The 17,138-nt window shown below is 42.1% G+C and overlaps 1 protein-coding gene and 1 long non-coding RNA gene across 2 annotated transcripts in view; one reads left to right on the plus strand and one right to left on the minus strand.

Annotated features, from left to right (window-relative positions):
- Positions 1-4,685, minus strand: part of LOC149749614 (uncharacterized) — a 39,189-nt gene extending 34,504 nt beyond the window's left edge. Inside the window, exon 1 of the long non-coding RNA XR_016392739.1 lies at positions 4,518-4,685. This is a non-coding gene — a long non-coding RNA (uncharacterized LOC149749614). The remainder of the gene's footprint in view (positions 1-4,517) is intronic.
- KCNN2 (potassium calcium-activated channel subfamily N member 2) overlaps positions 1,402-17,138 on the plus strand; it is a 192,418-nt gene continuing 176,681 nt past the window's right edge. The window contains exons 1-3 of the mRNA XM_030759610.2: positions 1,402-2,369; positions 3,207-4,492; positions 5,129-5,224. Coding sequence (XP_030615470.2) covers positions 2,117-2,369; positions 3,207-4,492; positions 5,129-5,224 — 1,635 coding nt within the window. The 5' untranslated portion in view covers positions 1,402-2,116. The remainder of the gene's footprint in view (positions 2,370-3,206; positions 4,493-5,128; positions 5,225-17,138) is intronic.

Here is a 17,138-nt window from a genome sequence, read left to right on the forward strand (position 1 = left end):
GCTAAGTACTATCCACATGGAAGAATATTGTCTTTGTTGTTCTAACTGCTTAACTTTACATGTTGCATCTATAATCCTATATATGGGGAAAAAAGCAAAATTATGGTATGCTATATGAAAAGTTTACATATAAGCTTAAAATCCATTTGTTAATTTTATAAAGAAGAGAGGATTGATGAAAAGGAGAACTTCTTAAATGTGCCCCTGTCATAACCCAATAGTGTAAAATGCCCCAAACAATAAAGTTATGAGGATTCAGGCTAAAAGTTGTAGGGGCATCTTGTCGCTTTTCATCACCATACTAATAGTGGATTATTGTACTCTCCAAATACAGACATTTATTAGCAAGAAAATTTTTTGAGTGTGTGTGATCAGATGATTCCCTGAAACAGAAAGATGATAAATATCTGACTGACTTGCTCTCCTCTTTCTCCATCACAGTGGGTTTTACATTACTATATTATTTCATGAGCTTTTGTAAGGCACTGGCTAGGTGGAAGCACTGGTAATCTGAGTTTTGGTATTCTGACAGCTCCTCATTTTGTTTGCCAAATCTCCATTTCTTTCTTACCTTGTGCACCCTTTCCTCCCCTGATCCCCCTCTGTGAGCAGTGGTTAACTCCATCATTGTCGTAAATCTCAGCAAACACTCTGTTTCTACATGGCTAAAGGCACTGCACCTAATCCGGTACTAAGGCATAGAGATATACATGGCAAAAGATACAATAATTTTTTCCCTGCTATTTTATCTATGGAACTTCTTTGAAGCTTTGAATTTGCTATTTGAGAAAGTCAGTTTGACAATAGAAGATGCAGCCATTACTTTTTTGTGTTTTTTTGCAGCCATTACTTTTTAGAATGACATTTTAATAACTTTAGAACCTTATATCTAATTTTGTGCTGGTAACAATTATTGTGATATTTGGAGAGGGGATTGATGTACTCGTTCAACAAAATTTACCAAAGGCTAATGAAAGTATTAATTTACCATAATAAATATATTTGATGTATTTAGGTTTGGAAGGATGAGTCAAACTTTTTCACTTAGTCAGCTATGTATAACGATGAGAAGAAGCTCATATAATTTGTTATAAAGTGAAAATGAATGTATTATGGATTTTGTGCTTGAGTTGAATTTTGTTTCACACCAGAAGGTGAAAATATTTTAATTTGGAAGCTTTCATTGTAATTTCAAATTACTCATTAGAATTGTTTTTAATAGTCATGTTCACCACACAATTCATGCAGATCTACTCTGCTACCACAAAGATTCTATGATCAAAATTCTAAACAAGTTTTATTAAATTACCAAAAATCCTAATGGAATATAAAAATAAAATGCTGTCTCCAGTTTTTAGCCATTCAAATTCTATTTTTGACGAAGACTACAGAGAAATCCAAGTTCTATGGGACTAAAAGCAACCCTCTCCCTTTTTTTCTTCTGGATCTGTTTACTTGCATGCACAAAAAATTAAAATTGCTTAACTCATATCCAAAGGCTATCCTAAAATGAATTATTCACTCCAAGGCACTGAAAACGCAAACTCTCTCTTAGGAGCAGGTACGTGGTAAGCAACTTCAGGGTAGCTGCCGAGTAGAATATCAAGAAATTGGATCCAGCTGAGAATTCCAATTACCTAATGAGGGTGATCCGCTTTCACTTTAATTTCTAACTCGTTATAACTTCTATCATACAAATCATGCTTTAAAATCACGATTTAAAAGGGAAACAAATATTCAACTGGCCAGTGTATTTCATTCCCTTTTCTGGAGACGGGAATCTCAACTTACAAACGATAATGACTTAAGATGGAGCAGTAACAACGAACCCTTGAAAGGGTCCCCTACCGCTTTGTGTTAGTATATCGCCCAAAAGAAGGACACATCACGGGAAATTTGGGAGACACAAAGCGTAATTTTTATTAGTTTATTAGCAAATAAATAAATATTACACCTAACTCTAGCAAAACTCCAGCACTGTCCCCAGGCAGCTATTATTCAGTCCGAGTTATTATTAATAATTTCCTAGCCAGGCTATGACTGCCGGTGTGAATCAGCCAGCGCCAGGCCCCTCTCCATCCGCCGCCCCCGCCGCAGTCAGGGCTTGGCACAGAAGATGCTAGGTGTTTGCGCCACAGTGATCCGCCTTTGCTTTGTGTCTGTGCTGCAGGTGTGGAGGAGGAAGAACAGAAGACAAGCTGGTGGCCGGCGGTCGCTGAGCATTCCCCAGCCCCTCGAGCAAACCTCTTCTCCACGGCAGGAAAAGCCCGCGGACCTACCCACTGGGGCGGCCAGAGGGCCTGAGCGCCGTAGCCCAGGACCTGGCGGCCGGGGGCGCCAGCCCCTCATGTTCTGCAGAAGGCGCAAATGTGAGCAGGCAGTGGTGGGGAAAGCCCTCCGCCCCCGCCAGGGGGACCCGGGAAGCCCGTGCGGGCTCCTCCCGCGGACGAAGGGGATCCCCTCCTCCGGCCCCGCCCCCATCCTCCCCAGGCCCAGGCGCCAAGGAGGTTAACCCTACCCGCGCCGCTGCGCATTAGGGCGAGAGCACCGCGCAGCCAATCCCGGCTCCCCGGCGCCAGAGACCAGCGGCGTGGGGGAAGATCGGTGAGCCGGGCCCGTTCGGGTCTCGCAGAAGCCAAACAGGGGCTCAGGCCCCGGGGTTCTCACTAAGCCCTGCTGCACTGGCTTAGCTAGTCGTCAAACTTTTTCTCTCCAAAGCGGGTGCCCCCGCAGTTATTTGGCGGGCAGCCGGCAGCCCACTCTCAGCGGGACAATTAGGGAGAAGTGGGCGTGGGGCGAGGAGGCTGCTGTTCTGCAGCTCTAAGAGGCGTGCATGCCGGTGGAGGAGTGGCCCGGGTTCCGCACTGTTCCCTCGCCTGACCCCCTGGCTGGGGTGGCTCAACGTGCTGCAGTGCCCGGTGCAGGGGATCTAGACTGCGCGTCCGGCACTAGTTAGGGGGGTGGTGGCACGGGAAGGAGGGGACGCCTGTTTTTTCCTCCTCCCTCTGCAGACCCGCTGCACTACCTGGTGGTGCTCACGGGTGCTCCCAATCAGCAGGTGGAACCCCCGCCCTCACCCTGGCCTGTCCTGCGCCTCCGAGGGTTTTCATCCTGCAGATTCTCCCCCCCCCCCCGCCCCCATCTCTCTCTCTCTCACACGCTCCCCTAAACCGCGCGCACTGCAAACTCAGTCTTGGTCCCCGCAGGTGATGTCATGCCCATTGTTTTGGTGAGCCCAACCAATTGGACGCGCCGCCTGGATTCTACCGGAGCCGGCATGGGCCCTTCCTCGCACCAGCAGCAGGAGTCTCCGCTCCCTACCATAACGCATTGCGCAGGGTGCACCACCGCCTGGTCTCCCTGCAGCTTTAACAGCCCTGACATGGAAACCCCATTGCAGTTCCAGCGCGGCTTCTTCTCAGAGCAGCCGCCACCGCCACCGCTCTCCTCACACCTGCATTGCCAGCAGCAGCAGCAGAGCCAGGACAAGCCGTGCCCGCCCTTCGCGCCCCTCCCGCACCCTCACCACCCCCCGCACCTCGCGCACCAGCAGCAGGGCAGCGGCGGCAGCAGCCCATGCCTCCGGTGCAACAGCTGCGCCTCCTCCGGTGCCCCGGGGGCGGGGGCGGGGGATAACCTGTCCCTGCTGCTCCGCACCTCCTCGCCCGGCGGCGCCTTCCGGACCCGTACCTCCTCGCCGCTGTCAGGCTCTTCGTGCTGCTGCTGCTGCTCGTCGCGCCGGGGCAGCCAGCTCAATGTGAGCGAGCTGACGCCGTCCAGCCATGCCAGTGCGCTTCGGCAGCAGTACGCGCAGCAGCCGGCGTCCGCCTCCCAGTACCACCAGTGCCACAGCCTGCAGCCCGCCGCCAGCCCCACGGGCAGCCTCGGCAGCCTGGGCTCCGGGCCCCCGCTCTCGCACCACCACCACCACCACCACCACCACCCGCACCCGGCGCACCACCAGCACAGCCAGCCCCAGGCGCGCCGCGAGAGCAACCCCTTCACCGAAATAGCCATGAGCAGCTGTAGGTACAACGGGGGCGTCATGCGGCCGCTCAGCAACTTGAGCGCGTCCCGCCGGAACCTGCACGAGATGGACTCCGAGGCACAGCCCCTACAGCCCCCGGCGTCTGTCGGAGGAGGTGGCGGCGCGTCCTCCCCGTCTGCAGCCGCGGCCGCCGCCGCTTCGTCCTCAGCCCCGGAGATCGTGGTATCTAAGCCGGAGCACAACAACTCCAATAATCTGGCGCTCTACGGAGCCGGCGGCGGAGGCAGCGCTGGAGGCGGCGGCGGCGGTGGCAGCGGGCATGGCAGCAGCGGTGGCACCAAGTCCAGCAAAAAGAAGAACCAGAACATCGGCTACAAGCTGGGCCACCGGCGCGCCCTGTTCGAGAAGCGCAAGCGGCTCAGCGACTACGCGCTCATCTTCGGCATGTTCGGCATCGTGGTCATGGTCATCGAGACCGAGCTGTCGTGGGGCGCCTACGACAAGGTAAGTGCTCCAGCCCTTTGCTCACCGTTCCCGGGCCGCAGAGCCGGACACCGGGTGGTTGGGATGGGCGCTGGTGGGAACTCTCTGCCTGCCAGTTCCGAGCTTTTCCCGGACAATTGGAGGTGCCCGCCGGGACGGCGAGCACCGCTGAGACTCGCTCCCCTAATCCTCAAGGCAACTCTGGAGAGGAAGCTTTTCCGCGCGCAAAGTTCTGGAGGCAGAGAATGCCCAGCGAGTTTGGGCACGTTCAAGAAGTGATTTCAGGAGTCGGTGAGGAAAGCATGCTCTGTTCCTCTCCTGGTGCTCACGATGTCGGAGGCCCCTTTCAAACCCAAGCGCTTAAACTCAAGGATAACTTCCTCTCGGGTTTTGAGAGCCACAAACTGCGCTTGGGTCTGTGTTGTCGAGGACCCCGCTGCTTGGCCTTCCGGGATCTCCTCTCTCACTTTCCTGTGAGGCCAAGTGATCTGACAGATCACAGAGCCAAGACAGGTGCCCCTACCCCCATCCTCCTCCTGGGAATTCAGGTCCCCTTGCTGGGGATTGACCGACCCCCCGGATCTTAAAGGTGGTTAAAAGTGCTTCTTTTTTTTTTTTTTTTTTTTTTTTAAAAAAGTGCTTCTGTCTGTGTTGCAGGCGTCGCTGTATTCCTTAGCTCTGAAATGCCTTATCAGTCTCTCCACGATCATCCTGCTCGGTCTGATCATCGTGTACCACGCCAGGGAAATACAGGTAACTTCGGGGTTCTGCTGTTTATGAATGACTCCAGCCGGGGGAAGTGCAAGGCAGCAAACGCTTTTTCCAAGCTCTCGTGTCCTTGCTTGAGGTTACAGAAGACACACGCTGTATTCTTACCTTAGCACCTGACCTGTTCTTTCAAGAAGTTAAAAACAAAACAAACAGTGCAGCATGTAAATGTGCAGTAGTTTCCAGGATGTATTTGTTAAACCTTTCAGATTTTCCCGTCTCTTCTTTAGGTAGATCCACTTCTCCATATCAGTCACTGTATTTGTTTTGCTCAAGGCCAGTTATATACTAGCCTTAGTCCGCCAGGTAAATGTGTATTCTTGTCTAATAAACATTTAACAAGATGGGTGGGTCATTATGGAAGATTGTGCCCATGTGTATCACCTTCCATAACTGTAGCTTAGAGAAGAAAATAGGCCCGTGATATTCCTTGCTAATGTATATCAATAAGACAAGAAGAAAACTCTAACCTTTTCTATATCTTACTGTAAAATTGAAGAAAAAAATCTGTTGTAAATTAAGAATACAAATTCTGTATCTCTGGTAGTTTGGTAGATTTTCAGGTACAATCATTACATTATTTATTAAAAATGTCACTTAAGAGCAAAGGCCACTGCCCTTGTGAGTGAACTTGTTAGGGAAATGTTTGTTTTGTTTAAATGTAGCCAGGAACTCTATTGTTAGATTTGACTGTTACCATTTCAGAATAGTCCGTCTAAAATTCATGGGTTGTCTTTTAAGTTGTTTATTTTGCTGTAGCTTTCAGTTAAAGGAATGTTAAGGTTTGGGAATAAAATAACTAGAGTTTTCAAAAATTAAGAGAGATTGAGATTTTCCAGTTTAGAACTTACACTAATATGCATTTTCTGATTTTTTTGGATCTGGTGTTAGGCATTTGGTGGAACTATTAAACCCTCGAATTTAGGCTGCTTTCCTTTAGGAGTTGCCGTTGAATTTAAATAACTTAGTATTAATTATAAGTTAAATTAATTTTAAGTTAGTAATTTGCAAAAACATACTAAATATGGAAGAAACCAATTTTAACTATTGCCCAAGCAAAATAAAGATACACATGACCCCACATGAGGGGGGAGAAATTACTTCATCATGCTTTCAAATTTGCAAAGACTTTGAAAAGTGTGATTTTGAAGGAAGGAGGATAGAGAATGAGAATTAGAAAGAGTGAGAATATTTAGAGGTAAGTAATAAAACTGCACTGCCAAAACAAGGCAAATGCGTTTGGACCCTTTAAAATTTTAATAATTCACACATCTTTAATTACTTCTCAGTTTACTATTAAATAATTACACATCTTTAATTCAGCACTAATGATCGTGGGCTTTTGAGATTCTTTCAAACATTTTAAAGTAATACTAAAATGTAACTTAAGCATCATGAGAGTATCTTTTCATTTTGACTTGAAGGGTAGACGCTTAAGGCTAGGGAACAAAATAGGTCTAATGGCCCTTTGACTTGGTTTACAGATGAGGTACCTGCAGTCAGAAGAGGTGACCAGCTTGCCAGATTCCACAGCTAGACAGTGCAGAGCGTGACCAGGCCTGTCCTCCTAGCTTCCACCCAGAATGCTTCCTGCTGCACTCTGCTACTGCTTGTTAGCAACCATGAACGTGGACATGTCTTTGTCTGTGGTTCCTCTCTAAATCCATACATTTGGTATTTGAATAGGGTTAGACTTAAACGGTTTTTCTAAAATCTTCTTAGGTATTTATAAAAATCAAGTAATTTAATTTTTTTTTTTTTGGCTTGAAGACCAGAGTAGTTTTATTTAATCCACCCTAGAAAGAGACCTTGCTGTTTTGTTTTTTTTTTAATTAAACATCAGCTTTTGTATTATTCCTGTTCCTTCTGAAAAACACACAGCAAAACAAGCATTCAAGGCGGAGGACATTTGATGGTATTAACACCAAGAACAAAGTGTCTTCCTGAAAATACTAACCTTTTAAGAATTATGGGGAGATTTTTTTGAAATAACTTATAGGAGTTTGTGAGGACCAAACATTGGCCATTAACATTGGCCAGATGTTAATTACGTGGTGTAAAAAATTTTTGATAGCATATTAGAACTCTTAAAACTTAGAGAAAGTAATGCAAATAAAAGAAGTCATATTTTTAAAGATCATTTCACACTTGAAAGAATTCCACCCCTGGCTAATTTTGAGGACCATTTCTGTTATACAAATGCATAGATATATTGATTAGAGTACGAAGAGCACGGGTGATAAAAATGAAGACATGAATTCCCCCTCTAAGGGTTATAAGCACAGTGAACCTCTTTATTGTTGGGGCAACATAAACATCACAAAAAGTTATATTTTTATAATTGGAATTATCTGACCTGATGCATGGTTTCTGCTAAACCAACCACACTTAAGATAATTTCAAAATGGATGCTCAGGTAATATCATTTAGTTGTTTTGGATGTAGCTTTTGCATTCAGTGTTTAATCTAGAGTGATTTTTGTTTTCCTCAAGCTGAAGTTCCAAATTCTTACCTGAGATGCTTTTTTAAAAATATGAAATGGAAAAGGACCAAATAAATGTGGAGACCCTGAGCTGGAAATCAAGAACCAGAAAAAACATGTTCTAATTTATCCAGAGAGTAGTCAGTGATTGCTGCTGAAATAGTTCACTCTGAAACACAGTAAAATCAAGTGCATAGGCTAATGTATCCATGTGTGGAAAATGATGAATTGACCCCTTTTTAACTTATTGATGTCACTGCTATAGATGTACTTCTTTCATAAGTTTTAAGCAAATAGGTACTTCTCAGTTTACTATTAAGAATTCTAAGTATATAGATTAGCTTTGAGTTAAGGAACTCAATGCAGGGCTTATGCTGCTGTTCAGAGCATGTTCTTGGGCATAGCATGCAGTCTGATGTGACACTTCCTCTTTTTCCTTTTAGCAGAGCAGTATGATGATTGGATAGTGAGAGCTAGCTAGTATGGGTTTCTGGTACATGGTAGGATTTCTTACTGCATTCAGGAAAAGTAAGTGTTATAGCCAATGTTCTGGCTCTCTGTCCACCGGAATTGCTTTAACGAAGCTTGGGGAGGCCCTGACATTTCCATGGAGAACCTTGGAAAGCAAGTCAGTGTGACCTTTTATAAAATGTTTATACACAGTCTATCAAAATAGATGGTTCAGGTGAGTCATGGACAGAAGTGCTTGAATTAAAATAGTGTGATGGAGAGGCTTTGTAAGAGCTTAGCTCAGTACATTTCAGCTTTGGTGTCATTTTTTCAGTACCACAGACAGCTCAATGCACCAGGCTATAGTTTGCTCATTTCACTAATTACTTTTACATCCCCCCAAAACAAAAATGAAATTACTTTTTTGGGGGGAGGGGTCAGAAAGCTTATATAAAATCAGATTTAGTGGGAGCAGATTTTCAGCTAAGTAGATATTAGATTTTTTCAAATAGACATTTGGCCTTACTTTCTATATTCATCAGTAAAGTCAAAAAATGATGAATAGATACATAAAATAAATTTTAGCAAATGCCTTTGTATCACAACCTTCTGACAAAGGAAAAGTACTATGGGGATTGTTTCATACAGTTTGGAAAGGTCACTTGATACTTTAAGTAGCTTCCCCATCTCAAGTCCAAGGTCAAATAATAGGAAAAACAGAGGCATGATTTCCTGTGACTTTTCTTTTTCTCCCCCCTCTTCTGTAGGGTTGGAAGCATTTGTTTGATGGAATAAGAACAAAACAATGTTCAAGTACTCTTTAAGATCTTCAACATCGAATAAGTTGAATGTAGATTGCACTTCATCTTTTCAACTTTAGTGTACTCGACTTTCTCTTGTGGAAGCAATTTTAGTTGAAAGAGTTGTTTAGTATTTTGAGATAGGCAAATACAAGATTCTAAGTTGGGAAGAAAACCCCTTGGACTGTGATCTTTCTGGTTCTCATGGGATTTGGCAGAATGGAGAGTACTATACTTTAAAGTTGAAAATGGTTTTATTTCCTTGGTTTTGTTTTGGTAATAATATAATTATAGAGTAAATAGCACTAAGGGAAACACTGATTTTCCCCTGGTATCTCTTGCAGTGGAATAACTCTACACATTCTCCCTTAAGTTAGCTTTTCAGAGATGGATGATATACATCTAAAAGTGGAAGAGCAGAAATGAAAATTACCCCTTACCTGTGCATGTAGGCCACACAAAGGGGGAAGGAGTGAGTGTGGGCAGGGACCTCAGCAACCTCTGAAGTCTCCTGGACTGGTTGAGGAGGGGTGGCTACGTGCCCACTGAGTAGACTCTGGCTCACCTTGTGGAGAATGGAAAAGAATGCTCGCTTTCCCACCCCTGCAGAGAGCAAGTAGATGCTTCCAGACCATGCAGAAAATACTGCATATCGTTATTATTCTTATTAATAAAATAATAATGACTACACACAGTGAAAATAACTAGTACAGAAGAGCTTAAAATAAATATGATAGTCACATTCTCAATCCAGTGTTTCAGAGACAACCACTTTTAAATTTCTCATACATTTCTCCAGAATTTTCAAAAATGAATATTTAGTTGTGTTTAGAGACACACATACTGTGCTTTTTTTTGCTTAATATACCTTGAAGGTTTTTTATTGTCAGCACATGGAAACCCATCTCATTCTTTCTTAGCAACTGTTTATTATCCCATTTTATGGATGCACTGTGGCTTACTGTTAAGCTTTTGCTGTTATAAGCCATAATAAAAATGAACACTCTTGTATACTATTTAAATCTACTAATTAGAGGATACACATATGGCATATATCCAGCAGACAGATTGCTGAATCAAAGGGAGTTTGTATTTTAAATGGAAAGCACTGCCCACCAGCCCTTTAGAAAGGTCTTCAGAGTTCTCATTCTCGGCCTCCCTACCCATTATTTCCCCACAGCATTGTTAACACTGAATGTTATAAAAAGGAATTTTAAATATCTTTGGCTTTGTAAAGTTTACTATCTTCCTGAAAAAACATTGTTTTTTTTTGGTGAAAAATTCAAGGACAAAGCTCATGGCCTCATAGGCTTATTAGCAACATTTTGCAATATCTAGTGGTGCCTTAACTAATCTGCTGACAAAATGACCAATCCTTGTAAAGGTGCAATCAGAAGCAAGTATTGGCCATATTTTTGGGTTTCTTACTTGAAAAAAAGTTAGAGATGAAGGAAGCTAAAAGAGTAGAAGGAATGGTCTTCGACTGGTCTTTAGGTCTCTCGTATATCTATAGTATGAGGGAGAGAAGAGTTAACTCTTTGACTATAAGACTCCAGAAGATCATGAAGTGGATACCTTGCCTGAATTGCTTTGTTGTGTGGTGGTCAGCTCCACAACCGCTGTCTATATTGCCAGCAACTTCTACAGAGTTGTAATGAGACTCTCAGTCCCTTTGACTTCGTGTATACCCTGTAGTAACGAAATCACTCAGGACCAATTTTCTCTGCCTTCCTGTATAAAGATCTCTGCATTATTAATGGGTGTGACACTAAATAAAGCGATCCTGGTGTGTTTACAGAGCAGCATCACAAATGAATGAAGAGTGGAACTTTAGGTTTACTGCAAGTGGGTTGGCTTGATCTGCCAACTCGTTTCTGGGCCACGTTTTGTACAGCTCGGAAAGGAGACCACTGTGGGCTGTCATTGTCCCAAACCACATCTGGCAGGGTGGACAGAGGGAGCCTGCACTGATTTAACTTCAGGAAGTTACTTTTGGTCAGGGTACAAAGTGGTTTCATGGGGCCGTTTTAGTGAGAATTTCCTCTCATTAGGAAATATGATGTTTGCTACTTGGGGAGTATATGTTTAACCTGAAACTCCTTTAGAATTCTCTTTATAGAACTGGAAACTGTGTGGAGAGGACCTGAATTGTTATCTGGCCCAGGATCCCACCCAGCATGGAAACTCCCTTTATGTCATCTCAGATAAAAGTGGCCACCCAATTTCTGCTTGAACCCTCTTCCCATGATGGTCAGTTTGTCTGTACAAGGCTGTCTATTCCATTGCCAGACAACTCTTAATTTTAGGAAGATTTTCCTTATGTTGGGAGTGAAGTCTGGTTTTATTCCTTCCCATATTCAACACTGAAAAAGTTTTTGAGCTCTGCTAATACAATGAGGAATAAGACAGTAAGGTTCCTTCCCTCTTGGAACTGACATTCCAAGCAGGCAGGGTTAAGGAGAGAGACAAAAATTAAGTACAGGAAGAAAATCCTTGGAAGTTGTGATAAGTGTCCTAAAGGGGCCATGAAAGGCTGTGATAGAAAATAATTGGGGGCAGAGCGTTGTACACATCAGACAGGGTGGTCCTGGGAGCAGTCTCTAAGGAAGTGACTTTTAAGCTGAGACATAAAGGAAAAGAAGTTACCAGCTATTGGCAGAGTCTGGAGGAGCAAACTTTTCCAAGCCCTCGTGGCTGCAAGGAGTTTCCTGCACTTATACAATTGAGAGCAAACCAGTGTGGCCCAAGCAGGGCGACGGTGGTACTGGATGGGGTGAGAGTGGATAGGCAGGGGTCTGATACTGAAGTGTCCTGAGACCATTACAAGAATTTTGTGATGTTTTCTTCAAAGTGCATGAGGCCACCATTAAAGCACAGAAGAGTCATGATCCAGCTTATTGTTTAAGCAGACCTTTTGTTGAAGCTCTGAGGAGATTGGTCTGGAGACCCTTGGCAAGTCACATTTAGAGATGACGCTCACTTGGCTTGGGTAGTAGTGGTGGAAGTGAAGAGAAGTGGTCTGATTCAAGACCCAGGTTGGAGGTAGAATGGACGTCTTAGTGATTGGGTATGACAGGTGAGGGCAAGAGGTGATGCTAAGATGATTCTCAGCGTTCTGGGTGGAGCATCTGAGTGTGTTATGCTGACAGGGGAGAACTCACATTGAAGGGTAGCATGTGGAATCAGGAATGCTTCTGGTGGAAATGCTTCTGATTATACAAGAGAACCCTGAGTTCAGAGAAAAGGTGTGGAGTGGAAATTTAAATTGGCCAGTAATCAGCGTAGAGACTATTTAAACCCACAGGAATTCATAAAATCACTGAGAGAAAGTAGAGGAATGAGAGAAGAAGGTCGAGAGCAGATCAACCTCTGACATCTAGAGGTTGTGTGAAGCAGGAACTAGAGAAAAGAGATAAGAATGACTTGTCCTAGAGGTGGTAATGGGAGTGTTGGAAGGAGGGCACAGAGCTGTTTACTGAATGCCATGAAGTCAGTTAATATCCGGTAGAGAGGTGCCTTTTGGATTTGGCAAGTTCAAGGTCATTGCTGACCTTGATGAGCAGTTTCAGTGGAATGGTAGAAACAGAACACAGACTGTAATTTCCAGTATAACAGAGTAATTTGATTCCCCCTCTTCCCAGAATTACAGAGCAAACATTTAAATATTGGTTAGGTCCCTTTAAATGCCCACCTAATTAAATAGTCCCCGTTTCTTTGAATTTTCCCAATCAGGCTTAGAATGTCCCTGATCATATTCTTCTGGACTTACTCTGTTTTGTTGAATTCCCACTTTGAGTAAGGTCAGAAATGTACTCAGTACTTTCAGATGGGATCTGCCAGTGTACTTGTTACCTCCGTTCAACAAAAATCCTCCATTGTGCCGACTGTTATTTAGTCTAAAATGGTCATTGCGTCACCCAAACTGTTGCCAAGTACACTTGTAAAATTGTTACTGAACTGAATGTAGGGCTTTACATTTACTGACTGTTAAATAGCATCTTGGTTTCAGGTGAGTGTTTTAGCCTGTCAGAATTATTTGAATCATAATTGTGATGTTTATTTGACAAACACTTACTTAGGTTTGGAAAATGCTGTGTGTGGAGGGGGCTCTGGCATTGGAAAGACCCACATCAGTGCTAAATTCTGTTCCAGAAACATGGTCAATGTTAGTGGCTGTTACCCAGTTTTCACACATCCAACTCTTCCTAGCTTCTCACTAGCCATGACTTTGAAAGGTGTAGCTTGAGTACCCATGCCGAAGGCACGGTCAGAGCTGAGAAGTAGGACCTTCTTTGTAGTTAGCCGTCTCTTCATCCATGATATTTGGTTCAGCTTTTCACGTAGTAACAACTCCCTGAACCCTGACTATCAGCCAGCCTACGTTTCTCTACAAGAATGTCATGAGGACTGTCAGATCCCTTGCTGAAATCCATGTATTCTGTGCAGTCTCATGATCTGCCAGTCTATTCATGATATCCAAGAAGGAAGCAAGGCTGATGAGCTTATCATTTTAAGCATTATAATATATTAGGCTTCATGACCAAATGCCTTTTCTCTTAAAAATTTTGTTTTTTTCTCCAGATTATAAAATTAGTAAACATTTATGTTAGAAATCTGTAAAACATAGATAACATGAAAAAGAATATGTTAGTTTAATCTCACCACCCAGAGATAATTATTATTGTGATATAATGTATTTATATGAAGTAGATGGACCTGATATTTGCTATATATCAGGATAAGGAAATTTAGTGTTCTTTTCATGTAACTTTCTATTCATTTCCCCATGCCATTAAACATTCCAATTTTTTTTGCATCATATAGCTATAAGCAATTTAATCCTTTCCCTTATTTTTGGACCCTTAAGAAAAATTAGAAAGACCCTATTTAAAATATTTGTGTAATAAATACCTTTGCAGATGAACTTGTGTGAGCACCTCTGATGATTTCCTAAGGAAAAATTGCCAAGGCAGAAATTACTTAGTTAAAGAATATTATTTAAGGCAATTGAGAGTTTGTCAAATGGTCCTTCCAAAGGTTTATATCATGCCTTTCATTTTTAAAGTACTTACAAACCACTTTGTTAAATAACTGACTTGATTATTTTCTGGAGTGTCCAGGATCCATTTACTGAGTAGTATTCTGAGTACTGTCCTACTTTGTGAATCTAGAAATGTGCTTCTCTGGAGTCTCCTATAGCTTCCTATTTCTCCATGATTTTGGTTTCTAAATCTTGGCTAACCAGGTTTGTAAAAGGGTATTCCTGCTTAATAATTAAAGTTTATATAGAAATGATGCAAAAGCAGTATTGGAAGATAACTTTGTCCACAGATATTCCCAGTCTTTGTTATTATAGGAAGCTGTAAAAACCATAATTTCTGAAATTTTTCTGTACAAACTTTCCTGCTGAGCAAAGCAAAGCAAAGCAAAGCAATCAGACTCTCCTTTGAGTTGTTTACTGTTTTTGCAGCATTGCCTCATGGCTTTGTGTGCTGCTTCTGGAGCCCAATCTGTCTGGGCTTGTACCCAGCTCTGCCACTAGTTAGCTGTGTGACGTTGGACATATTACTTAATCTCTCTGTACTTCACTTTCCTTGTCTGTAAAATGGGGAATATAGAGTACCTCTCTCATTGGGTTGTTGTGAGGATTGAGTGTATATATTTGTGTGTATATATATATAAAGCACTTAGAATGCTGCCTGGCATGTGGTGAGGGCTATTTAGGTGTCAGCTGCTGGTTATTGTTAGCTATTTCGGGGTTCGTTGGGGTGGAAGGGGAGGAATTGGAGCCCAGCTTCTCTGGGCTCTGGGCAACAGTGATATTTTTTTCTTCTTTTACAAGTCGTACAGGAGGGAACAGGAAAAAAAAAAGGTGTGCATTCAAACAGTGTTCATTAGTTTACTCACACTTAATCTAGAATAGGGGTATGTGTGTGTGTGCGTTCTTTTTTTTTTTTTTTTTTAATAAAAGCTTTGATCTCCATTAAGCACAGCCAATATTTTTTTAAACTTAGTTTAGATTTTCCCTGGGGCAAGTTGGCCGTCTGAGGAGGTAAGTGTTCATTTTGGTTGTCAGGTTTCAGATCAGTAAACTAGTGTTAGAGTACTATAATGTTAGGGGTCACCATGTTTTACCAAAATAGCCATTTCCCCTATAAACACACCATAGGTGTGGCTTCTGGCTGGAAGCTTTGTGAGCTACATTAACTCCTTCAGACATCCAGGTCACAGCCGATGGCATCTCCTACTAACTAGGACCCTGGTGACTTAAAAGAGTTAAGTGCAGCGCCCTGAAAAGTAAGCAAAGGGAATAATTTGATAATGGAAAATTCTGGTATTAAACCCCTGCTGAAAGGATGAGAGGTAATAAACAGCCAAAGGCATATGTATAAAGGACTGTAACTGACAGCATTTTCTGTCTGTATTCATTGTAGGTCTACAGGATATTTAAATAAAAAGCTTTTTTTTTTCTTTTTCTGGATCAGGTTTATCTCTGGAAAGAGTTTTGTTTAGTATGCCACCACCCTCAACCATGCTTGGAGTACCTTGATTGGAAAGAATTGAGAAGAATTTTCATGTGTCAGTATGACAAGTAACATCTCAAAATATACTTGGTTCAGTGATTGGGTTTACTTTTTATCAGACAGCTTATATCTTCTCTTCTGTTTCATTTCAAATGACCATTAGTTGAGTCTGTATTATCTCTCTTTTTGAACAATGTGTTATTGTTGGGTGAGTTTTTTTCTTTGCTTTTTGACTTTATAAAACACATTGAGATTCAGACAGTATAAACGTTGAACTGAACTGTGTAGACAAGTGTTAACAGCCAGTGTTTCACATCTATAATTTTGTCATGTGCTTTCTTGAATATCTGAGCATCTTTACCTAGTTATGTATCTATCCATAATGGTTATCAAGAAGGTGTTAAGATGGGGTTGTTTCCAAGCAATCTGACTATTGAAATTTGGATATGCATCCACTGTTGGTCTTATTCACTGAGATAGTCTTCTTTCTATCAGGAAGTTTTGGTCTTCCAAGGAAATTTCATTCGATATTTATATATTAGTTTTGACACAAGCATACTGAATTTTGGGGAGGAGGCGTTAAGCACCATAGTGTGGTTGTCGTGGTCTTGGGTAGTGCTTTTTTGAGGATAGCGTCTGCTGTCAAGAGGAGTAAAAAATACACAGGTGCTAATCCTTAAACTGCTTAAATTTTTGTTGAGTGAGTAAGGGAAGTTATATCCTAGTATTGGATTTATTTTTAAGGTCACGGGTCATTTAAAATATTGAAAAATAATAATTAGGCTGAATATTTATTCAAGTTGCATACATATAAAGTGATGTAAAAGTGATGGCTGCAGGCTTTATTATAGTCACCTCATGCCTTTTCACAGGTATATCTAGTACTTCCAGACATACACCCAAGCAGAGTTATTGACTGAACACTTAATTTCTTTTATGTGGATTTAGCTATGAAATTTTAAGACGAAAAGTCTTGGCTTCTAGAAACTTACCTTAGGTCGATTTTCATACTGGTAAATCCTCCCATATTTGGAAAAAAATGTTTTTTTATCAAAGAGCATGAATTGCTTTCTGTCCTTCGAAGCAAAAACAACTGAAGATATATTTATTTAGTGAACATGCTGTTAGTTTTAAGCTTCAGCTTCTTGCTTAAACCTGTGGGTAATATTGTAAATTTTAATGCTGTCGTTGAAAATTATTTTGAATAGAATTTTACTTCTTTCGCATTAGTATTTTAGTCAAGAACCCTCACTATTTGTTTGCATTTGTCAATGTCAGAGAGGGTACTTAATGAAAATGCATTTGGGCAGACTTTCAAAAATTAAGCAGTAGTGATACAAAGAGAAATCTCTAATTTGCTTGTTTTGGGGGTAAAAAGCAACAATACTGTATTAAGGCTGAAAACTATTTTTCAAAATATCTTTGATTTGGAATCCACTGGCTGTTGTAGATTTTTTAAATATCATTTTTTAAAGGCTTAGTCTTCCGTATTTTTTTTTTCTTTCAGCATATCTGCTTTACACAGTCTTTTTTATCCTTTTTGACAACTATTCCTATTTTTTGGTTGTTACATTTGGGCCATGTTCTGCTTCACATCTCAGAATGTGTCCCTTGGGTGCTCCTTACATTGGGGGATGAAGATC

This window comes from Delphinapterus leucas, chromosome 3 (assembly GCF_059928025.1).
Source record: "Delphinapterus leucas isolate spDelLeu-1000000601 "Yukka" chromosome 3, BTC_Dleu_Yukka2, whole genome shotgun sequence".
Lineage (NCBI taxonomy): Eukaryota > Metazoa > Chordata > Mammalia > Artiodactyla > Monodontidae > Delphinapterus > Delphinapterus leucas.